The sequence below is a fragment of the Ostrea edulis genome, chromosome 4, assembly GCF_947568905.1.
Source record: "Ostrea edulis chromosome 4, xbOstEdul1.1, whole genome shotgun sequence".
Classification (NCBI taxonomy): Eukaryota; Metazoa; Mollusca; class Bivalvia; order Ostreida; family Ostreidae; genus Ostrea; species Ostrea edulis.
The window spans coordinates 63271549-63297021 of record NC_079167.1 but is presented as its reverse complement, the minus strand read 5'-3'; the positions used below and the strand labels follow the sequence as shown (position 1 = coordinate 63297021).

Below are 25473 nucleotides of genomic sequence, written 5' to 3'. Positions count from 1 at the left end.
TTTTCTTTTTTATACTTCAAAGTTATTTTATTATAAAAATACTTCACATCTAATTTTACAATTACTAAACGTACACTAAGAATAAATAACAGCATTAAAACAACTCGCATTCTAGCACCACAAAAATAATACACGTAATACTTCTCATAAAAGGAAATTAAGGGGCAAATATTAACAGGATGTTTTCACAAGATGAAAAGAAAGATATGTGTGAACAGTAAGGAAAAATGTCAGTCGCCTGTCTTCCCAAATGGCAATGGGGACATCCATATCCTTATGGGCATGTAATCAAGTTTTATATCTGAAAATATTCCTTAACGAAACGCAATTTTAGAGATAGTTTAAGTAAGTTTTCAAACAATATCACACATTTAGCAAACTTAGACATACATCAATGTTTTGAGAAGCCCCAAACCATTTCAAACATAAAATGCAAGGATAGAATGAGAAAATGGATTTCTTTAAAAAAATAGATTTGTAGTCCATTAAAAGTAGTGTCTCAAAAACGTTTAACAAAAATCTACACGATCTGATCGTCATATGCAGAAGTCCATACAGGTACAGAATCAATACTAAGAAGAAAGGATAAATTCATCTTGTAAACATTACAATACTTAAAAGACGACCTTGTAAACTAAAATAAACCACACATTCATACATTCATTTTCCATTTTCATTCATTCTGTTCATATAAATGCATTAATGTCAAGGATTTGTAATTTACTACACTGCGTGTTACCATAGTGGTGTCAATTTCATTTATGTATTGATGAAAGTTGTTCTGATCCGTATTTACTCCAATAGGAAAGTAACTGGTATGTAAGTTTCATATAACATGCCAAAAACAGTGATCAATGCGTAATATCGTCTATAACATGTATTTCAAAATTACACTACAAATGGAAAAACAAGGTCATGATATTGGCAGTGTTTTATATGGCAACATTCTTCAAAATAGGAAATACGATCCCCAGACAAAGTTTTTGTGTGAGATTTCTACGCACATTTTGTTCAAAACGTACTATAATGATATTGAAGGCATTACATTTCCCAACAGTTTTGAACAACAATAAATAATAAGACATGATTATATATACAAATGAACGAGAACAAGGAATGTAAGTTCTGTATTGGCTATCATAATCTTTGTACATTAAATGCCTTATTCAACTGACTATTGATATTAAGAAAATACCGCAACATTTACTGTGGACAATGAAACGTGAAGAGTAACAATATATTAAAAGATAACGTTACAAGACAAGCTATAACAAGTAACAGGCATATTTACAATATAACCGTCCAAAAAAACCAAGTATTATTCAAAAGCATCAGATAATAATATAAAAGTATCACTGGGATGTATACATCGTGAACATACATCTTGAGACATTTTATCACCTGTTCTGGAATGATGAGAGACATACGAAACAGGCACGTGAAATCACGTGAGCGATATCAAGTTTATCACACAAATTCGAATAACAGTGGCACTGAATTGAAATTTTGTTCATAACTTTATGATTACATATAACAAATATGTGGAAAAGAAACGACGAAAATGCATCCATTTCCTCATTTTTCTTTCCGACTATCCGAAGTTGTTTTTATCTTTTAACTTTTCAATAATACTCGAAAATTCATCTCTCTGACTATCAGTTCCCAAGGCATATATCAGAGCCTTATATTCCTGTTGCCATTATTGCTCGTCTCCGAAAAACCCCGCCAGCAAGATTTCACGGAGGCAAGATATTGAATTTTGAGAACACAAAGTGTATCTCATACCCAATTCCTGCTAGCTAAACAGGCGTGGAAGGCTTGTCATCTAGAAGGTCATTGTTGGTAAGACTGTAATTATTGCCAAAGCTAACTGGATTATCTTTCAAATCTATACAATTGCTTGATTTAATGTACATTGGATCTTCTATATTAAAACAGTTTTCTTGATGGCATTGCTCTGGGGAACCTCTTTCGTTCCATGATAAAGTTTCTGAACACCTTCTGTCATATCTATCATTGTCATCTCCACAGTAAATACGTCTCAACTCATCATCTACGCAAGGAGACCTCTGAGACAAAGTGTCATCGTCGTTTTTAAAATAATTCTGATCTGGATCGAAACGTCCAGATTCAGACGGATCTTGTCGTACAAACGGAGTGCGCTCATCGTCTTCACTGATCCGCAACGAAGTATCGTCCTCTGTACCTTCTTCGCCGTCGCTTCCAACTGATTCATCCGAGACAAACAACCTTGGTATTTTGTCTCCTCGGTGTTCCGTTGGAAGAGACGGCCTGGTTGGATCTGATGGACTTCTGTTGTAGAGTGGTTTGGGGGACATCATCGTCTCAGGCTGAGAAGTCGGCCTTTCCCGTTCCATTGACACGCCAGAGAGTCTTGTCCGAGAATTTCTATTCGCAGGTGGATTTCTGAGGAAGTTACTGTCTAGTGGATTTAGGTATGCATTCGACAAACCCTGGTTTGTGTTCGGGAAAGGTTGGTAGAGATTGCCATCTTCAGTCTGTGTTTCCTACATAAGAAATTTACCAAACGTAAGTATATTTTGGAAAAGTCTGTTCAGATTTCAAATGTAACTCATTTCATACACAAAACTATCTACTCACCATGTTTACCGTATTCTGTCTATGCAACATTCGTCCGCTGGGTGGTGGATCTACGACAGTGTATGGTATGACTGTGCCGTTCAACTGTTTATTTTTAGCTTTCCGCTTCAAGTACGCCATGCGTCTATTCCTTGAAACACATATGAATATTTTTACTAGTCACCATTTTATTAGTTTGCTTTATTACACTGTCAAAATATAATGATTTCCATCCAACACAAGATAAAAGATTCATTGGCAATACGAAAACACTTACTTTGCAAGGAAGTAGGATGCAATGCAGAAACAGACAAAAATCAAAATTCCAATTACAATGCCAATGATTGTCAAAGTTCGATCCCGATCGGGGTCTGGTGATTTTCCTAAAGAGAAAAGCAATACAGAAACCGTTAGCTCTCTGGTTTGAGTGCAATAAACTTCTAGTATCATTTCAATAATTTGGAAGAAACGTTAAATATGATGACAATTAAAGATTATACAATGAAAGATTCTGTGTCTCCGATAAGTAAACACCTTTGCAAAGAAATACAGACTTTTACATTCTGAACATTGCTGTTAATTATATTGACAGAGAAATCCCGATCTTTTTCCACTGGCAATTAGGAAATCGGCGAATTTGTGTGGGAAATGATTTCTTTCTGTTATATTACTTGGCAAACTTCGCCATATGGACATTCCCTGGAAACTCAAGCTTGTCAATATAGCGGGATATTATTTTTTCCAGAATAACTTCTAAAAGAACTTAGCCAATTCTGGCTATCCGTTTCCTACTGAAAGATGTTTCAATAAAACCAGTATGATACTGGCATTTTCAGAAAAACAGCCACTGTAGTGGTTATATTTTTGACAGTAACTGTAGTGGTTATATTTTGACAGCCACTGTAGTGGTTATATTTTTGGTCTATATCTTATTCAATTTGCCATGTTTCCGCAGAAATATGAATAAAACTCGGTGGTTTTGATATGCATAACTTTTTTAAAAGAATTAATCTACAATTCCATTTTTCAGAATCGATCTAGAATGCTTTGTTCAGAAGTAATCTTCAACGATTTTCTCAATATCAATCTAGCAAGAAATACACAAGAGCGTCTGATTAATATGATACTTTCTCCCTAAATCAAGAAAAATTGAATACAAGTTCTTTTCAGGAAAGAGAAAAGCTGATTACATATAATAAATTAAGCACTATTCTTTTTAGAATAACTCTGACAAATCTCTACGAGAACTAGAAAATATTCAGTCATAGATAGATGTGTTTATAATTTAATACATTCTTATCTAAACTACATTTTCATAAACACTTGGCCCTTGTCCATTTTCAAAACAAGTGCATTTCCACAACAAATAACTCTGGATTTTGTTACAATATCATTTTCAAAATAAACACTTATATTGTCAACAGGTGAAAAAAAAACCAATAAAAATGTGTTGCATCATTCACCATCTTGTAAGCACTTTCAACCTTTTTCTCTGACAAAAAAAAAATATAGAAAACATTGAATACAATATCAAAACACCAATATCAAAAGCACCGTGAGCTGGGCGGAAGGTTGAGAGCGCTTTGAGAAATGGGTGTATGTGAGAATTGTGACTCGAGATCGAAATCGGTGAAAATGGGATTCGGGATGAAATCACATTAAAGAGGGCTCGGGTTTTGAAAAGAATGAGAGAAGGGGTACAAGAAAAGGATTGTGGAACTGTTCAGTTCTGTATTTCTTGAAGGTGGAGACTCCGGTGGATATGCATGGTTTTAATTGAATCTTCTAATATCTAGTAAATCTTATAAATATCAAATTCATTTTGTTTTCAAACTTGAAGATTCGGGCAGTTTGGAAAGATTGCAAATTTCACTGAAACCAGAACAGTTATAAAGTATCTAAATATAGTAGTTGGGTATTATCAAAAACTTTATTAGTACTTCACACAGATTTATTATCAAGCTTTCTGAGTAAATCTGAGTTGGTTCAGCTTTTCCTTTGCAGTACTAATTTCACGATTTCTTCCTCTGCGAAAAATTTGATTATAAAACAACAGCAAAAATATAGTTGCACATCTCATCTGCACTTTAGAGTTTAAGTCTTTCCAAACCGCCTTGTTTTCATGAATTGCGGACATGCCAATACATCAGAATATATACCTGTAGTAATTTTTTTAGCGAAAGGATCCGGGAACTGACAACGCTGTCCTATAAACGCTTCCTGACACCTATAGTGAGGGAACCAGTAAAGAGACATGAGTTTTCACAAAGAGATGGTGGTAAACAGTATACATATTGAGAGCAAAATCGGGGAATGGGGAACCAGCCAAGGTGGTGTGCAAGGCAAAAATATTATGTAGCAAGGGTTCACAAGCAGTGTTTTGCAACAGTTCATCGTTTGCCTAATCATTGCAAATTAGTAAGTTAACGAGCTTGTTTATGTTCCATTGACTTCTGAAAACCAAACATTATTTTTCCAACCTCTTTTCATGCGGTTATCAATTAATATCTAGATTGATATTTTATTACATTTTAGAGGCAATCATGAGGGAAGAACTGTTGCAGAGCACTAGGATACAGATGCTGCTTATAAAGTGCACTGGGTACATGAACAATCTGTAGCTAGTTTAAACGGTAGCTTTCGTCCGACGACAGTGTACAAACAAGGTATTACATAGATTCAACCAAGCATGGCATTCATCTGGATTGCTTCGTGGTAATTCTAACATGGCATCTATCACGATGTGAATTTTAATTGACATCGCATGCTTTCATAATATCTAATGAGTTTTCTGTTTGGTACTCTAAATGAAATGAGATTCAACTAAATATGATGCTAAACATTAGCATGCTTTCAAAACGTGATAACAATCAACATGCATTGTGCAAAAATTTACAGGTTCTATTCAAAATTATCAATTTATCAAAAACTACACAGTGAATCAGTTATCTTTAACTTTCAAAATAATTTCTTGATTTTGAATCCAATGGATAAATAATTTCTTGATTTTGAATCCAATGGATTATTCTCGAAAGACTTTTTCAAAATGCACATGACATGCCATGCTGGTAATCTACATAAGGCTTGAATGCATGGAAGAAAAACGTCGGATACCATACCATCCAAAAATTCCCGGATGTCTGGAGTGCGTATGGCACATCGTTCTCCATAGTAACTGCGACGACAGCTATTAATAAATACCATCACCGTTTATCATTACAAATCATGAAGTATATGAAAACATAATATACCACTTTCTCCTCCAACATATCAAATCACAAAGTAATATATATATATATATATATATATATATATATATTGACTGCATTGGGGGTTATAGTAATGGGTTTCTTGAGTATTCTGGAAGTCTGATAAAGGCTAAGCTAGACATCCATACATGAAGCTCTACAGAAGGTAAGAAAGCAAGGGCAAATTAATCTGATTGAGACAAATAAATAATGTCCTTGCCGATAAATCATCAATTGAAAATTATCTTGATATACATTTTTTTGACAGAGGCAACAATATTTTACGCAGAAAACTCGGGGGGAATAAACACGGTTCATGGTAGAAAGATTAAGATAACTGAAAAACGATGCTGCAAATATCGTTTATGAAATGAAGATTTTTCAAGATCAAACTTCAGAAAGATATTTGCCCATCTCGAATGCTTTATCTCTGGGGTAGATAAAAACGGGAAATTCATCTTCCCCTGCGTATTCACAGGTAACACGCTGTTAGGTGTGTAGAGTTGAATATAAAAATATTGTAATAACGGTGTTGTAGGGGTTACAAGAGGAGATGTGATAACTGTTTATCTGTCTGGTGTAAGGAACAGGGCTGGTAAGCAAACAACTACATCACAAAGGGTAAAAACGCAATGGAATTTCATCTCTGTGAGGAAGTTGTGATTTTCTACAGATAAACAGGTTGCTCAACGAAATTCAAACATAATATATCTCCATATTATCACAGTTTATCTCAACATTATTCTTTAATCCTTTTTGGAGTTTTATCTAAAAGAAATATTACATTTTTCACATCTAATACTTAATAGATATACATAGTATTTAGCAGACAATATTGATTTGTTAGAGAATAAAAGGAAAACTCACGCGCAGGATTTAATATCAAGGTCTTTTATGATTCGGCATGTTCCACCATTCAAACAATAGCCCTGGTCTTCTGGCCTGCATGGGATATATCTTCCTGATGTTCCCGATGTTGTGACTATAAAAAGGGGAAAATAATGCATAAAGTGCATGTTATATAAATACCTATTATTTATCCTATATAAATAAATTCATATTCATTAAAATGCAGGCTATATGTTTGTTTCTCTAGATGGTTTATCTATTTACGCTGGAATGCGATTTATGAAGGCATTTCAGGTTTACAGTTTCATCTCTTGTCAAAGGCTGGGAGTGGATTTGATGACTTTTAAAAGAAGTTACATATTTTAAATTGCTCGAATACGGGAGATATCATATGATACAACATTTACGAGAGTTTCATGTCCTTAAGCTTGATGATTTGCATTATGTCATAGCAGCCACTTGCAACATTAAGAAAAATTCAACGCCTTGAGCACGTTCTCCGTATAATGTGTGTTCAGATCTGGGAGGGATGGGAACGCGACGCGTTTACGTGTCCTATAAACATATTGCCAATAATCTGCAATTAATATTTGATGTCCAATCATAACTGTCGTCCTGTGGCTTTGATCTGACAATTGGGCGATTACCTTGGTTTTCCCAAGTTATGACCAAATAAGAAAAAAGATATACCTAGGATAATGAAAAATACATATATTGTTAACACCTTGTTGTGGTTCCATGAAATATCAGTTACCCCACAAAGGAACTCTTTAGAAGATGAATGGCTTCATTTCAAATATTTTATCGCTGTTGGATAGTATTTTCTCTTCCGTCTTCATAGATATGATACAGCTAACCGATTTTACACGCTTAATGCGTTCATCCTTTGAAAGAACATATGGGTACTAGTGTGTGATTTATCGAACATTGATCTACTGATTTTTTAAGTAACCTTATAAATGATGTACCTATAGACCCCACGGTTTGTAGGTGGTGGGTTTTTTTTTCAAGTCTGGCAAACATCCTCCAAATTTATGAAACCGTAACTACACTTTATGCTAAAAAAAAATCGTATTACTACTGCAAAACATCATCTTATCATTTCAACATGTATTAAATAATTATGGCGGGAAAAGGGCTGTGACAGGTGTAATTCAGAAAAGATAATGCACTGATTCAGCAAAAAATTAGATGCGATTGTACTTTATATTCCTGTTAAAAGTTTATATGATTTTGACACAGGTCTAGGCTATGTAAGTGTGACAGGCCAGGTGCTGAATTTGCCGTTGCTGGAGGAAACATTATACAACATGTTGAAAGGCTCTGTCAAACAATGTATATACCACGTGTTGAAACTGATACATTGAAATGTTTTCTTAAAACAAATTTTTATCGATGTTTCAATGGATTTTATGTCATACTTTAATTCACTTTTTTTGGTAGAATGTTTTGCTAAGTACGTTTCTCTTTTTGAAAATCATAATAATAAAAGTCACTTTGTTTCAGTCAAACCGAACAATTCTTAGATCATATAATCCTATAGTTACAGTTGTGATGATCTTTTTCTTCAACAAAAAAAAGAAACTTATCAGAGAAGATAACATTATGCACCGGAGTTTATAAAATCAATTCTTTGAAGTTTTCCATCATTAAAAATTTTCAGTGGGTAGCAAGACCTAAGAGGAGATATCACTTTGCTGCCTACAACTATCATATGTGCTATTAAAACAGGTGGAAGCAAAATTAGGAAACTCTAATATCTAAAAGTCTATTAAACTCTTCTCTAAAGAGAAGCTCCTTTGAGGCTTATGTGTGTTAGAACTATTCCCTGTGTGTTGTGATAATAACTAATCTGATGTCAGATATATCCATTCAGACAAATCCGGAATTTGATGGGATTTTGAAAAAGCAAATAAGATTTTGAAAAGATGCACGATGTTAAAGATTACATGTATGAAAATGTTTTGAAACATATAACTATAAATATGTACTCTGATTTTGTTCTCTAAACTATATATTTTCTAGATTAAAGTAGTTCAATGCTAATGAAATACCGGTATATCAGAAATTGAAAGAATTGTTTTACAATATCCAGATGAAATATTCAAAAATTACAGAAGCATATACCACTTAAAAACAGTTTCATCGGTTGATGGGAAACATCATCAATCGTTTACTGTTTCTTCTACTCACCTTTTGCCGGTCGTTTCGTCGTTGGGGTTTTCTTGGGGAACACTGAAAAAACAATCAGAACTAAGAAAAAAGAACAATTTATTTGCTATTAGCATACATCCTCCGGTATATGTGAGTAAAGAAATCTATGTAACAAACCATTTCAAGAATTTTTGGCGAAACATTCTGAGTTTGGGGTTTTATTTTACCACAACGCAGCCCTTGCTTTTACTGAAGGTAAAATGGTACTTTGCTGAAATGCTAAGTAAAGGAAAAAGGAAATGAATCAAGACTCAAACCTGGCTTAATTCTTCTGATCTCATAACGACATCTAGTCCTATTGTACTTATTATGGTCAACGTGTTCAGTCCCCGATTTGTCAGCCATAGTTTACAAATATTAGCATATACATGGAGTTTACATGGGGAGTTAAGCCAAATCCTGACATAAGGGATATTTAAACATGATCTAAAGCCACGTAATTCATAAATGTTCGAACGATTATTAAAATGTCATTTCCATCAAATCTAATCTTCGGTACGCTGTAGTAATGGATGAATGAAAACGATCGATGTTCGCGAGACGAGAAGTCTTGCTCAATTTGCATTGTAAAATTTCTCCTTGAGGTTTTGTCTAAAGTGCAAGGGTTTATGTTTAGATTTAAAGCATACAAGATTATAAATATAATATCTGAATTCCATTCAAGTCCTATGCTTATTTCCAGAGAGTTTCAACATTGTTGGACAAAAATAGTCACACGTGTAAACAGGTGGGGATTATGTGTGTGCATTCTCTTATACTTGAAACGAATGGTCTTTAGTACGTAGTATACATATAGAGGGTACACGGATTCGACAATCTCCATCACAATCTTATATTTTCAAGGGCTTTAAAATGGGATTTTACTAATGTTCCTATTAAAATTTATACCTTTACTAACAATTTTATTTTGGGGTCTTGAAAAACATTAAGATAAAAAAAAAATTGCTATGCGCATCTCTATCTTATGGCTGTCGGCTTCAGCGTTTTTGTGGGTATGTATTTCGATTGGTACATTGCCATTAATCTTGGTAATCTCGCTGATCATATCAAATACTTTGATTTTAAGGTGGAGATTGATAAAACATATCTGGAAAATACCATTCATTATCATTTAAGCCAATTTTACGTGCTTATGTGTATCGTAAAAGTTGCCAAATACATACTGCGAGATCATCAGAGAAGGAGGTTCTTACTGACCAAATTCTTGTTAATTTCTTTAACACACTTCATCAAAGTCTAGAATTGGCAACCTGTTACACACCGCAAATCATTTACAATTTTCATGCTGTCAAAGTATGAAGATTCTAAGACAAAATATTTATGTTCCAATTAAAATCAAATTTTAAGAAAATGTATTTATCGCTGAAACTGGAGTCCCGGTGATAGGTCTGCTACCGTACCTATTTTTGTTAGAAGTACCTGTCTGATTGGAGAATGGATTAACAGGTGCGATGGGCCTGATGATGCAATATTAAACCGCCAGACTTTTGAAAAAAATATATATATACTTTTTGTCAAACTTCCAGTTTATTCAAAATATAACAGGATGCCAGATCCACGGGAGAAACCATATTGGAAATTTTAATGAGGTTCTTGAATCAAATATTTGTTAAACTTTAAGATAAAACCCTATATTACTGGGGTGCATTAAGGCATGGCAAACTTCCGCGAATGATTACCTTAATTGAGCCACTTTATCTTCACCTTACTTCAGCAGTAAACACTATCTGTTCTATCCCTTGTATTCAATATAAAATTTTAAAGTATTTGACTTTGCAATTTACACCTTAATGGTGTGTGGGCTGCGAAATACCTATAAAACATTCAGGTACTCATAACTTCAAAGGTATGTTTAGTTGTACGGACTATAAATAAAAATAAACGGTAATGTGATATACCACGGAGGGTTTCTCACAAAGTACCACTCCGATCGGTACTACTAGTATTTCCCGGGTCATAGTCTAGTTAGGTTCAACGAGTAGTCCACAAAACAAGGGTATCCTGGCGACACTTTTTGGGGTGGAAAGTGTTTTCTAAAATACAAAATCTTTCCGCGGTGCAGAAAAAGACGAGTTGATAATTGATAATGTCTAGTGGTTAAAAGTTTTCTCCATCTGACTGGACATTCTTTATTCGAAGTCAACAGATCTTTTCCTGGGGGGCGAACATAAGCACAGGAGGTCACCGGAGTAACAAAAGATTGTGGTTGATCCCAGGTTATGATTTGCTCGGTATCGTGTAAGCTTTGATTTATGGGTGTCTCAGTGCAGAAATTACAACGGAATTACTTTTTCAGCAATGTTATTGCAGTATGCTAAAATCATTAACGTATAGGTCTTGTTTTCGTGTATCTTTCACCACCCAAATAATGAAATAAACTGATGTGTATATTATCACTTTTCTGTCTATCTCTAAAAAATATAATAAGCCACTGCATCAATCAAGCTATGTTTAGTGGACGTTGTGCATGGATATTATCGTCTTACTGTCTCGATTAAAACAATACATTGGAACCCCCAAGTGGTATTCTGCAATGTTTAAACAGTCATTTGATACATAATAAAATCTAGAAAGTTATTTCTAAATTCTCTGCTGGGGATACCTTTCTTTTGTTTTGTTTTAAAAACAAAACGTAATTTTTTGTCAATGCATGCATGCCTTCTCTTGAGTTAGGAAATGACTTGTCATTTTTGTCTCTCATTCATACACTAAACGACTTATTTATTGCACTTAGAGACTAGTAGCTGAAGTGCCTAGCGTACTGTTTACCCGAAATTATGTGTGCATGGTCATGCATATTTATTTATTACATAATAGGAAAGACATATGTCTATGAAAATACGATCCCCAAATTCCAGCTTTTGTTCTAAAATGTACATCAAGACGAGGTCTCTATGGCTGTGAAATTTGGTAGCGTTTTGAGCAATTAGAAATGCATGTCCAGAGTGGAAGCCATTATCTCCGGTCCATCAGGGTTGGGTTACATTGTTTTGTTTTAACTTCGTTCAGGTGACAAAAAATATATAGAGTAAAACAATCCTTGAAAAATTCAGTAATTTATGAAATGTATGTAAATATGCATTTTTTTAATCAGTGAAGTTTCGCAGTAAGAGTCTGGTTTTCTTTGAACCTTGTGGCTACGTCTCTGGCCGATCCTAGTGGCAGGCCAGAAATCTTTTAGTCAGGGATTAACACAATTCGCTATAATAATTATATTAAATTACTTAATCTCTGTTTAGCAGAAATCTGGCGATCTTAAAGAACCACACAAACCATAATCTTGTATTTTAACTGGAGTATGCAGGTACTGACCCTTTACAATGCATGAAATAAAATATTATTTACAGAACACCCTTGTGGAGATAAGTGGTGACGCTTTGAGAATTTATGGCTCCTCTTACATAACAAGACTTAGATTTAACTGTTCACAGTCGTCAGGGTACCCCAGATTTGCATTTCATCAAGTTTTTAAACCTTTAAAACGATACGATAAGATTTCACAAGAACTTTTTTGCAAGTCATTGATCAAAGTCGTGATGACCAACACGTTGGAATGAAAGAGAGCATGATTTGTATAAAATAATGATATTTTTACACGATCTTTTTATACACATCCTGATTCACTTTATCAAAATTCGTGGTCTTTAAGTCAAACGTTTGTTGTAATTGACGATAGTAACTTTGGTCAACAAACTTTTTTTGTGAAGGGAACCCATTGACAAACACTGCCCAAACTGCGTGCCCTTCCTGAACTTTCTAAGTACTTATAATCTCATGTCAAACAAATCTTTTTCCTTCAGGTCTATATGGTACACCACGATGACCGGCCAGCAGTAAGCAGTGCAATATACTTAGAATTGTTTAGTAGATAAAGATCGGGTACTTCACATTTTCCCCACAGCAGACGACGTTCCACTAAGTGGTCCCCATTGCTCAGTCATCTTATTTTTTTCTTTCCTGTTTATCAACGACTGACTGAAAAGTGGGTAAACCTCTTTGCATACTGATGGTTTTTACTTCGACACAAAAACACTTTCAATCCCATACAGAAAAAAAATAATACGTGTGTAATTCTTAAAGGACAAAAATATGTTTTTGTGAATCAAAAGTTCAACGAAGTACACATTGTGAGGAAAATCTTGGTACAATCTAGTGTATTGTTATTTGTGTGTTAATATTTCATTGCTAATTTTATTTAGTACTAATCTTACCTTTAATGTTTACGGATTTCGCCGTTGTTCCGACAACATTGGTTGCTATACATCTATAAACTCCTGCATCTTTGCTAGAAGCTTTGTTTATTCTTAATTGCAAATACTTCCTGTGAAACAAAATACAAAATGTCAATGAATTTATTTCATTCAAAATGTCAGAATCTTGATATACCTTGACATAATCAAGATTTATATCAACTTTCATTTTCTTGCCACAATAAGATATTTAATTCAAAATTTTAATGTGTACATACTTTCTTTTCTTAATTTGAACACCCTTTGTTTTTCCGGAAATGGGAACTCCGTCTTTGGTCCACACAATGGTCGGGTCTGGCTTTCCAGATCGCAGACGACATCGCAATTGTAATCTCCTGCCAGTCTGCACATTTTTTGCTTTGATTTTCTTTAACTCTGGTTTTTTACCTGGAAAAAAAGGTCAGGTAAAAGTAGTAGCATCCACATTCAACATTTCCTAAAATAGATTTTAGGATCAAAACTGATACTTTCTCTCCGTCAGATAACACTTTACGATGTCTGTACTGAAATTATGACTTGATTAGGTTAACGACAGTGATGAACATAAAGTAGATAACCAAATTCTCTTGCAATAAACGAGATATTAATTTATCATTTTTTCTTGTCAATTAGGGGGAGATGACGCACTACTTGCAGTCAAAGGTGCATGAACTATTCGAGGCCTACGAGGAATAAAAAAGTAGTACAAATTAGTTTCGAACCAAAAGATTATCATTGCGCTCATTGCCGAAGCAGTCGATGTCACGTTACGAGACAAATTTTCTTTAGACCAAAAAGTGTGATGTAATTCTGAAAGTGGTAGTGAATCATTCAAATAATTGTCTACCAATTTTTATGAATGAATAAAATTTTCTCAGATCGCAGAGGAACAAACATGTCACACCTGGGCTGAAATGAATTACGATACCTGAATTTTCTATTGCTCACCACAAAAATGTGTCTTCCTTATACAGATTAAATCACACACTTCAACACCCCAAAACCACATAGTCTTAGGCAGCAAAGTTTTAAATACGAGAGTTCAATAAACTGATGATTCATCAAAAAAGTAGATGATAAACCTCCTTATTGCAAACATCCTTCAAACAGACTTAAGAAAACTAACAAAAATGACAGAAAGTAAATGACTGATGGGCGGAAAATATATCCTACACATTTAAAAACTGTCAATAACCTAGTTAAGGACGAAAATGGTCTTATACATTTTTTGATAATCTGCCCATTGAATATTTGATTTTCAATTTTGTGCAGCCGTTTTGGTAATGCTTTACAAATCTCATTGACTGTTGTGTATTTATATCTCACATAAAAATGCCAAGTCAATGCACTCTTTTCAACAACGGTGTTTATTAATTGACAAGTTTCAGAGTATCATCATACGCGTCTCTAATCCGATGTCCCCCACAGACCCAAGAGTGACTCCTACAGGATTTTCAATGGCTATTGTCAAGCCGTTAACTTTATATTGCTCCCATCGATTTCCTGTCGGCACGTCAAACGCTTTTCCCAACCAGATAGCTGATACTAATACTAAAAATGAATGCACCTTTCACAAATGAAAAAAAATAAAATATTATTGCTCCAGTTTCACTTAAATATCAAGAATCCATATTATTATTTTATTCCCTCTGTAATCGATCAATCATATGCCTACAGTCCATTTATCGTGTTTGTGCTGTAACTTCGTTTTCATCCTCATGTTCAATAATTAGATAGGTCTTTAGTAAAACCACCATTAAATGATCATGAATACAACATATTTTATAGATTTTTGTCCCGCTCCACTCCCGACAGTTTCTTGTTTTTCACATATGTTCTATTTAAGAAATAAAATACCTTTAGAGGGTAGGCCAATTTTGAAACTTCATCAGTTTGCGGGGGAGACTATACCTGGCCTTATTGTTGTATATGTGAGTTATCCGATACGGAGAAATGACGCGATATTTAAAACATTTCTTCATCCAATGATATTTGACTGAAAGGATGGTGAATTCTAAAATATGTGTATGGAAATCCATGCAGGTGAACAGGAAATCCTGCTTAAAATGAAATATTTATAGCTAGAATTGCGTGTTTTAATGGCTATTAATTTATACTGTTCCTGCAAAGTCATTTATTGATAATTTATAGACCTGTCCGATACATATATGCTACAGCGGTCACTAACAGTTACACGTTTGTCTTGCAACAATTAAACAATTGCTTAGGTGTTGCATTATACATACTTAATTTGAAATAGCTAAGAAATCTACACAAGAAATAAGATATAAATTCGCATGACAATTTCCTCACAGTGAAAGTGCCATCAGACTTCAAACCTGAGCAAGACATCAACCTCTTACCTTTCTCAGAGCTTCTTTTCTTTTTAATCCACCTTTTGGGTACATTTTTTCGTTTCTTATATCCCCCCATAATTCTAAGGAAAAATATCTTTGCAGCAAAATGCAGCAACGTCGAGAAGAAGAAAAATTTCCCAGAAAAGTTAGTGTGCAACGAGTTGCTGCACGGTCCAAAGTCTCGTGTAAAATGTAGTTACCAATGTCCCGTCCTTTAGTTTCTTTATATTGAGGTAACGACTAGAAAATAGATTAAGTAAATATTTTTGCTTTCGTCGCAGACAGGGGTATTGTGTTCTGGGAATGTAAGCCAAGCATGAGATTATAGCAAGTAATTGTCATTTTTTCCCAATCCAGTTAGCTCTCCTAAAGGGAGACTGATCTGGTTGGAGAACAGCAAAATCCTCTACTGTGTTTTTGAAGCTCTCCTGACCTTCCTAACCTAACCATCCCATGTTTTAGAAAGATTATATGATAATAAAAAAAATCGCAGCTGTTGTCAAGAGAGTGAAACTTCATAAAATTTGAAAATCTTTAAATTCAATTTGTGTTTTTGTCGGGAGAGCATCCTAATCCATAAAATGCTTGTCTGTTTCAGAAGCTAATGCCCCGTGATTATATTTAATTTCGCAGCTCGTGATGTAAAGCCATACATTGCAATATATGCGTTGTAAACAATATCTTATACTAAATGTCATTGTGCATCTTTTGAATAATATTGCATAATAAAATATATGCAAAAGTATTGTGTTGCAATGATCAAAAGTCCATTACCTTTTAGGGCAAATTATTTCTGAAATTCATCATATGGAACAACATCCCATGGGGCATCCAGGATAAAGTTCTTATTAAAACAACAGTTACTTGTGTTTGAAATGATTTCAACACTTGAAATGAAAAAAATCCAAATCAAGATGAATAATAAATGTAAATGAATTAAAATAGTGGACCACAGACTATCATATCACCCCCAAGCAAACACAGAGTTATTTAAGGGAATCTTTGAATCTCGGATAAATAGCCGATAGCATTAGATTTTACCTATGAAATAATAACATTATTAATGCATATCTAATCAGTAATTAGAATTGTTACCTTGGTCCAAATATTGATGAAAGTAGTTATTTGGACAGAAAATTACCAAACCCTAATCCCCTTAAAAAGTTAAACTAATAGACGGGCTTTCATTTCTCTGGTTACAATGCAATACCATGCAAAGTGTTTGTATCACCCCCGAAATCCCCCGAATGAATACTTCAAACAAACCTCCGATTCCAAGCAAAAGGAAATGGTAAAAATGCTTATATTCTTTGAAAACACTTAGTTTCCAAGCATATACCAAAGTACATTCTTATTAAATAATAAACAATCGAAACGATAAGCTCAACAGTACTTTTTGTGAAGTACATGTAATTGGTATTTGGATTTCATTAAACACACAAGTACTTATAAATTTCCAATTATTAAAAAAAATCTTCATCTACCTTACCTTTCATCACAAAAGGCTTTTACCACTACTCAAAGATTTCAATACAACAGAGTCATAACCACACAGCAAATCGGGGGGAAAAAGTGCTAACTTTGGTCAGAAGAAAATGACAGAAAAAGAGGTGAAAATGGCCAATGACACTCGCTCGATGGTAAGTGTTACGATACATATAATGATTCAGAAACTAGATGTGCAGGTAGTCTTTGTTATTCAATGCACTGCCATCATCACAACTTGATTTTGAAACTACGAATACATAATGTACAAAATGACAAAATTTTCATTTAGAATCTTTAAGGAGTATTTAAACCTAATGAATTGTTCTACATACATTTTTCAAAATGTAATTAAACAAATGGATAAAAAAGAAAAGAAAAAAAGAAACGAAAAAGATTTCTTGTTAGAGAGCGACCTTATTAATTAGAGAATCTGACAGCTTTAACAATATGCAGGCTTTCCGGAATTTATAACTTAATGAAAGCACAGGCTGTACCATGCGTGCCAGCCTCAGGGTTTAATGGTCTTTAAAACAATTATTTCATTAATAATGAGATCACCCAAATTCACGCTAAGTGCTCCCTTGCATCTTTCAAATCAAACAGATCACTTTCTTTTCATCTAGACAGAAAAATCTGGCTACCTGGTGAAATTAGATTATGAGTATATGATAGAACATTTGACTTGTGTTTGAAATGCATGCAGATTTACGAAACACAAATTACTTGTCTTTATCAAATTCATATAACTTTTCTAAGATAATGAACAACCTTTCTTCAATAATTTGAGAGAAAAATTCAAGGACATTGATAATTCTAATTCGATTTTGGAATGCTTTTGCAAGATTACTTAATATGCACACTTATGAATTGAGATACATCTGATGTTCTTTTATTAATGATCTTTACAGGATCTCGTATACAGGCCACGACTAGCATTTGGCAGTTTTCTTGGTGCAAATATTCAGTTTTCATGGCTAAATGTTTGACAGCAATATTTGGCCGACAAACAAGCTGTTTATTTCTGAGAACTTTGAAATCCATAACCTACGTCAAAGATACAAGAATGAAAATCATCTTAATTTGAAATTTATCAATGATATATGCAATTCAACATAGGGCACGAAAATTACCCAATCAGGTGCATTTTTAGAAGATAAAATCATTGTTCCTCTAATCCTTAAATCCTTATCAAAAAAATCTTAATGCTTTAGATGTATTTTTCCACGTGAGTTTTTTCTTTAAGATAATCGAAGGTTTTAACCAATTTGAAAGTTATTGGAAAAGAGCTGGAATGTTTCAGCAGAACTCCACAATAAAAGTTTACAGAACGCTAGCTGTAAACAACAGCAGACGGTTCCAGATGATGCTTCTAAATCCTCAGTATAAGCTGATTTTTGTCTCAACAAAAAGTAAACAAAACCTGATATGTTTAGTGTTCACCCATCTGCTTCAAATACTTATACTCTGCACTGATATTCTTTCAAAATTCCTTTTTGCAAATTTCCCCTCTAAATAAAATAGTTTTGTTGAAATTCATCTCTATATACATATACACCTTGTCTAAAAGCAATGAACTTCTGACTTGATAGTTGAAAACATACTCAATTAGATATGAAACAAACAAACCAAAATTAAATGCACTGGAATTTTTTCCATTCACTTTACGGTTAGAAAAAAGAACGCTAAAAAAATTTAACCTTGAAATATAAATAGACTAAAGTAAATCAACTGTCTAGGTTTCCAATGATATGTTTCATGATGACTGTTTTATCAATACCTTAACCATAGAAAATTAATGTTCTGTTAATATAAGTGAAATATTTGTCATCCTATAGAAGAGATCCACTGACAAAAAATCACAAAAGAATCCTTAGAAGCAGAAACACTGGAATTTCCAACTACATTTCAATGAATTAAAACCTGAAAATGCTCTTAAAAGAGTGATTTTTGATCAATCCTTTTAAACTGTATGTGAGGTACAAAGGGCAGTAAACATCTAAAATTTCATTTCCGTTAGTGGGGTTACAAACCAGGATTTTTTTTTATAGTTGAAAATTTTTATAAGGTCTTCTAAAGTAGACTAAATTATCATAATGCATAGAAGTTATATTCATTACAATGTGCTTGTCAACAGCGTGAGGAAGCATTAACATGTCATAACCATATAATAACATTTTTATATCCCCAGAGATAACATGTATTAGGTGATGATCATGAATATATCGATGTCTGCAATCTCTCCAAAACCACGTGGACGGCGGCGGGGTATTTTAACACCTTAATTATACAATGGAAGAAGATTAATGTTATCAATAGCCACTCAGAAGAGGGGCCATTTCCACGCACGGTGGTGGTATTGCTTGTTTTGATTCCGTTTGTCAACAGACGAAAAGGTAAAAGTCCTTATCGGTGAAAAGATTTCTATAAAGTGTGGGAGTACGAACTATGTCCCATGGAATGTGGCAAGTTTTACAAATGTGTTTTCATTCATGATGGTTGATTGGCCCTGCCCAATAACTCCTTACAGGTGAAATTTGAAGTTAAAAGTTAGGACTCGAGAAATAACTCCACCCACGTTACATATAATAGACCCGTGTTTTTCATAAATTAATCAAACAGGTTTGTTGACCATTAGTCATAAGAATTGATTAGAATAAATTCATGGTCTTGCTTGAAATATCAAAATACCCAGTTTCTCTCCTTTTTTTATATGAAAAATACCTTTTTTTACAAAACACACACGGTGGTACATTGCCTTTAAGACGTGTTTGCCCTGTAGACGCATTGTACTTTATGGTCATACAATCTCTATCGTGTAGGTCTGCGTGTAAAACAAGACACCATTCTGATAAATGTCCCCCACTCGGGTCTTCATCTCTCGGTTTTTGTACTTATACATCGTAAACGATTCTCCAGAAACGAGCTCGGGAGATTCCACGACATTTTATCAACACAGATCATCTGCAGATGCACATGCAATTGATAGTTGTAAACGAGTCTTCCATCTGCAGCGGAGATTACAAATTACTCACAATCCGCTCATTAAGACAATGGTGCCACTAGATTTTAATGCTCAGTCATATTTTTTACCAGACAAGATAGAATTGAAGAACTTGTTTTGCAGACACCGGTGTATTTACTTTGCAGATAGGGTTAACGGATTTTACAAGTTTCGTTCGCCACCATCAGCATGTGGTTTTGGTAGGAACCTCGCTTAACGGATTGTTTAATAGACATTTTGCCATCTGTTTTAACCATAATTCGCTACAATCTTTTCCTCTTAAAAATATGAAAATTTAAATTACCAAGAAACGAAATCAACAGTCTTATCTCCGACGAAAAAAATCTTAATCTCTATTTTTTCTTTACAGATTAGCGGCGCACCTAAAGCCGGTGGTTTTATACCTGACAGTGGTTAGATTAAAGTTGTTAATCTGCTCTACCTTGACAAATGTGATGAAATTACACAACGTGCAACAAAGGTGTGTTAGATAGAGATACAGCATTTTAAACCAAATAAATGAACCTGTACATGTCTTTGGCTCTCTATCTGATTTCGTCGCAAGACGATTTTTGTTGTGTAAACTTTGCGCTTTAAAAGAGTTTAATTCACACACACACACACACGTATATATATATATATAAGGTATACTTTACCTGTCGGTATAAGAGGGAAGTTTCTACCTTAAATCAACGCATGTTAAAATCTGGAAGGTCAACACTTACCACATGTTTTACATGCTGCCTTTTTAATTAATCGTCCAGTCTGTTTAGACACTGACACCGGAAACGCTGAAATTCTATAAAATGTACTTTTTTCAATCGTCACCTTTTTAAGAAAAAAGAAATATTTTTTCTTTGATTTTGTTATACGCGTCACACAATCACGTAAATTTTCCTCTCCGAATTCACCAATCGTTAATCTCTTAGTTTTCTTCCCTTTCGGTAGTAGCCTGTCACCTTTTCTAACTTTCCGGATCACCAATGTCACATTATACCTTCCTTCCTCATTAGAAGTCATAATTTTGGACACCTTCCCCTCCACCACTGCCTCTGCTAGGTAAGCACTGGAGGCCGGGTCTGTAAATTTTGTACCGCAAGTCTGACACCACACAAAAAACACACGTAGTAATAGTCCGAGGACAATGAATCGAATTTTGTATAACTTCATAATAATGTTTCACTATAAACTCTCCTCCTGTAAATCGTCCATACTAGTATCCTCACATGCCGTTCTGTTTACGGTCTGACCTCGTTACAACGAGACAGGTCTATTTTACCTGGGAAAGCCCCCTCAGCCTGTGACGTATATTTCGCTCGTTCCGCCTTTTTTGTTTAATCTAATTATCATTAATAAAATTAATAGACGTCAGTCATTAGCTCCCGTTTTTTTTTCCTCTTCTCTCAAATTAACTCGTAAAGTTTGCACAGTTCACTCATAAATGTTTGTTCCAATATCAATCAAGCTCCAATAAGGTCCAATGGCGTTTATTTTAATAATCCTGGGACATGCTCTGATGAGTTGACTTCCAATATGTATTTAGTTACCGTTGTTTATTTTTGTGGTGATATTGCTTCGCTTTTGTGAGTAATCTGTTTTTACATGGTTTAACGTGCGACTGGTGTAGAACTGCTGCTTACCGCTGTAACCCTCCCGATGATCTGACGCTTCTGATGAGGATTCAGACACCTTACTCCCCGTCCCGTCTAAACTCTCAGCCTACTTTCAACCAAGTAGAACAAGTTGCAGAGCTCTGTGTAGGACGCTCGTCATAGTTGTATTTTCATAATCTTCGAATAAAACATAGCATACCAATGGTTGTTTTCCCCCTCGTTTTCTTGTTTTAGGCATTTTCAAAGCTTCAAACATGTATTTGAAAGCCTATTTCGTCGAATTATTATTTATGTAGTTAATACCCTGCATATAATTATATTCTGCCATTCAAACTATTTCCAATTCATCAATCTTCTATTTTGGCTCAGAAGGTTTTGCAGTAAAAGTTTCATGAATATTACACTATGTGTTCTTGAACAATAAAAAAAAAATCCGTCACTGTGACAACGCATCAATATTTGGCCGCTCCCTTGTTCAAATATTGCATGCCTAGGAAGATGGCGCGCTTTGCTAAATCCTCGGTCCCTCAAAACGCTGACTTTTACACGAACGATTGATAAAAGAACTATAGGATAATTTGTTCAATAAACATACATTTTTAATGTTTGAGAAGAGACATGAATAAAGGAGAAAATAAGGTAATAGAAAAGCTGAGCACGGGATGTGAACATGGCGTTGCCATATGAATCTCCGTCTGTTGAAAAATTCACCGTGTTATCGATATTATTGAGTTGGTGTTTTATGTATAACTAGATTTGGAGGTCACATATTTCAATTGAAGGGAATCATTATTTTGGGTTGACACGATTGCATACCAAATATTGTAATATGCGCACGCAGCGTCTACGTCTAATAGCATAGATCTCTTCCGCAAAACAAATGCATCAAGGACGAAGTTAGCTGACAGGACAACCAAGGTCACGCCAGAAACACAAATTCGCATCATCTTTACGACTTTAACGCAGACATGATAATTGTTTTCTTGTATTTTCATTGCAGGGTTTAACATTTTGACGCGAAATCTACAAAGCCCGTATGTAAGTATATTTATTTAAGTACGACTGTCTGAATGATTCTGCAAAGAAAATAACCATTTTTAGAAGTGAACCATGGGGCTTTTGAGAAAATATTCAATACCCTAGATTTGTAATACTAATAGCTCTGGATATATCTCCTTTTTTATGTGTGTCAAATGGCTATAGATTTTTTTCACGCCATTACAGGAACAATCTACGTCAAATTCGTATTGTATCATGGAGTTCGGCCAATATGTGTGACGATCTAGAACAAATACGCCTGATTTTATCCCATCCTTCTTTGTACTGGAAGATTGCTGTGCATGTAGAATCATAATTAAGGAGATGAAAACTCTAACCTTAAACGAGATTGACCGGTACAGCACCGATCAGGGAAATCGTTTAAGAAAACTGGCCGCTAAAAATATCCACCGTTCAATTTTTATCAATCCGTCAATTGTGCACGCGAGATTAAATCAAACTTGATTCGTGTTTTCGTCTGATGGATGAAGTTAAGATGTGAATTGACTCTGAGGTCACGCCAAATGATGTATGTTGTTTGTACCTTGGTGAGAAACCCGAATGTCGAATATCACGAACGAAATTTAAGGCGTTAGCCTTTTCTACCTTAGCCAAAAGAGAGGGATGTCATCTTCCGCTATTGACGTCTCTTCAATAAAAGACAAAATCTAATTTGAAGCCCAGCGTGTTTTTAAAGTAATAAGTTAGGAATTTACCACCAATAAATTATAGATTGCACCGTGTGTTCGATGATTATTGAACAGGACTTGGTCGACTATTGCCTGATTACCTTAGTTTTTTGAATTCTGGGCGTCGGTTGTTTTTATACGACCTGGAAGGGTGGATGCAAACCACAAATAAATTAAATGATTTCATACATGAGATGCTATGAGATGGGAAACCTTAGAGAGGTTTAAAGGGTTGTTTGAGAAGTTTAACTAATGTTTCACGCGAAAAGTATCACAGCGACGTTGAATGCATCCGCAACACTACGTGCGCATACTAGTATTCCATAACTTATCTCGTGCGTTTCTCTCGACAAGAATACCATTTTCATTACTTACAACATACAATTAACCTAATAAACATGTTTAAAACGACCATTCATCCGTCATTGTTTGTATAAATACAATTTATTTACATTGAAATTTGAAAGTTCCTCGATTTGACGATCACTTATTTAATGTACATTGTATTGATATTTTTGATAGCAGACGTCTATTTCGAAAGGAAATTTGAATTGCTTGTCAAAGATACTCTACAAATCAAACAAAAAGTAATACAGTGTCGTATATTTATCCTCTACTTTTGAATAAACGTACATCATATCCTTATCTGAAGGAGAATTATATAGAGGAATATCTTAATCAATGTCGAAATCTTGTGTGGGGCAGATACCTAGCCGGTGGCCATACCTGACCTTTTTGTTGACACTAAAAACAAACTTATATCCCAATATTATTCCTGTTTTCGTGGATTCATCTTGTATGTTGAATGCCCTAAATACACTAAGGATGTACCTAATTATCTGTAAAAATCTGTCATTTGTTGCATGATAACACTACGACATGATATGACGTCAAGCGCTTTGGATCACGTGACCATTGCCCGAAAGCTGTATCATTGAATGAAAGTTTTATGCTAATGCACGAATGTTTGAGCTTTCCAATTGGGATGTACATCGTGATGTGATGGAAATGTCATGTGGCTCTTTAGGGTTACCTAAAATATCTCCGAAATATTTCAAATTTAGTGGTGTCAGCAAGTACAGCTTGGGTCTCTAGTGGACATCAGTTGTCTTTCTTGACAATCTAACGTCAATATCAATTTTGTGTTTGCATAATGATTTTAATGCTTACTAGAAAATAACTTTTGGTTTTGCAGCAGAAGCAATGAATCAAAGAGAAATTCTCCAACAGATGCAAAGTGTCACGCACTAAAGTATGCAATATATCCGAACATGACGGGAAAGATAAAGCTTTGACAGGAACATGCAACTCAGCAATATACATAATGACCTTCAGGTTTTTTTTATGTATCCTCTCACTCCCGGCTCTTTTAATTAAAGGCTTGGTGGAAAGCAAAATTTCACTAATTATTTTTCAGAATTTACACACGCCAGAAATTAGACACTATGATCGCAGCCTTCCACCTACCCCAATCTTCGGGGTTTTAATGGTTTGGAACTTTATCTTATTTTCGACAACAGAGTCAAGAGTATCGTCTGTGGAGCACCCAGAGTCGTTTGTGACCCCTAACCAACGCTGGAACACACAGAACGCCAAATCGTAGCACACCGCAAGCCGCGGCATATGTTACACGTGCGGTCAAAGACCAGCGTCGGCAAAAGCATGTGTTGAAACATATCATAATTTAATCAGGAAATGCGGGAAAACTATCAGTGAAGCTATTTTAAGTAGATATGGACAGACTAGATGAATATTTCTGATTTTCGAGATACCCCCAAAGCACTTGTTGCCTTTCGTGTTCGATTCCCCTCTCTTTTTGTATTGTTGTAAATACTTTCACTGGAGAAGAAGGGAAATTACTATTGTGAGATGTGCAGCATAGAGTATTATATCTCATTTCATGCATAGCTATGTAGTATGCAGATTACTAGACATGCCACACTTCGAGCTAGAGTCATTGAAAAGGCGTAGCAAATTCTTGCACAAGTTATGTTCAATAGGTTTTTTTTTTCGTGGTGTAAACTTACTGTTGCAAAATCGGGGGAAATTGACTTTTGGAAATGTCGAATTTTTCTAAAGAAGACATCAACCAGACCTATCTTAGGGAAAGTGAAACGAACTATTTGAACTGTCAGAATTCGTGCAA

The 25473-nt window shown here is 34.6% G+C and overlaps 1 protein-coding gene and 1 long non-coding RNA gene across 4 annotated transcripts in view; one reads left to right on the top strand and one right to left on the bottom strand.

Annotated features, from left to right (window-relative positions):
- Positions 1-22000, bottom strand: LOC125669404 (pro-neuregulin-1, membrane-bound isoform-like). Of its 3 annotated transcripts, none has more exons than XM_048903872.2 (9): positions 20713-22000; positions 13381-13549; positions 13124-13233; positions 8892-8933; positions 6717-6831; positions 5721-5788; positions 2879-2984; positions 2623-2752; positions 1-2528 (listed from the first exon to the last, which is right to left on the bottom strand). In XM_048903872.2, the coding sequence occupies exons 1-9, from the start codon at positions 21155-21157 to the stop codon at positions 1800-1802; spliced, it is 1914 nt and encodes a 637-aa protein (XP_048759829.1). In that variant the 5' UTR covers positions 21158-22000; the 3' UTR covers positions 1-1799. The 3 variants fall into 3 exon arrangements, with proteins under 3 accessions (XP_048759829.1, XP_048759828.1, XP_056019379.1); XM_048903871.2 differs by lacking the exon at positions 5721-5788 and adding an exon at positions 4761-4828; XM_056163404.1 differs by lacking the exon at positions 20713-22000 and adding an exon at positions 15505-15691.
- A 395-nt stretch (positions 22001-22395) lies between these two features.
- The window catches only part of LOC125669407 (uncharacterized), a 23067-nt gene continuing 19989 nt past the window's right edge, over positions 22396-25473 (top strand). Inside the window, exons 1-2 of the long non-coding RNA XR_007367851.2 lie at positions 22396-22518; positions 22601-22638. This is a non-coding gene — a long non-coding RNA (uncharacterized LOC125669407). The remainder of the gene's footprint in view (positions 22519-22600; positions 22639-25473) is intronic.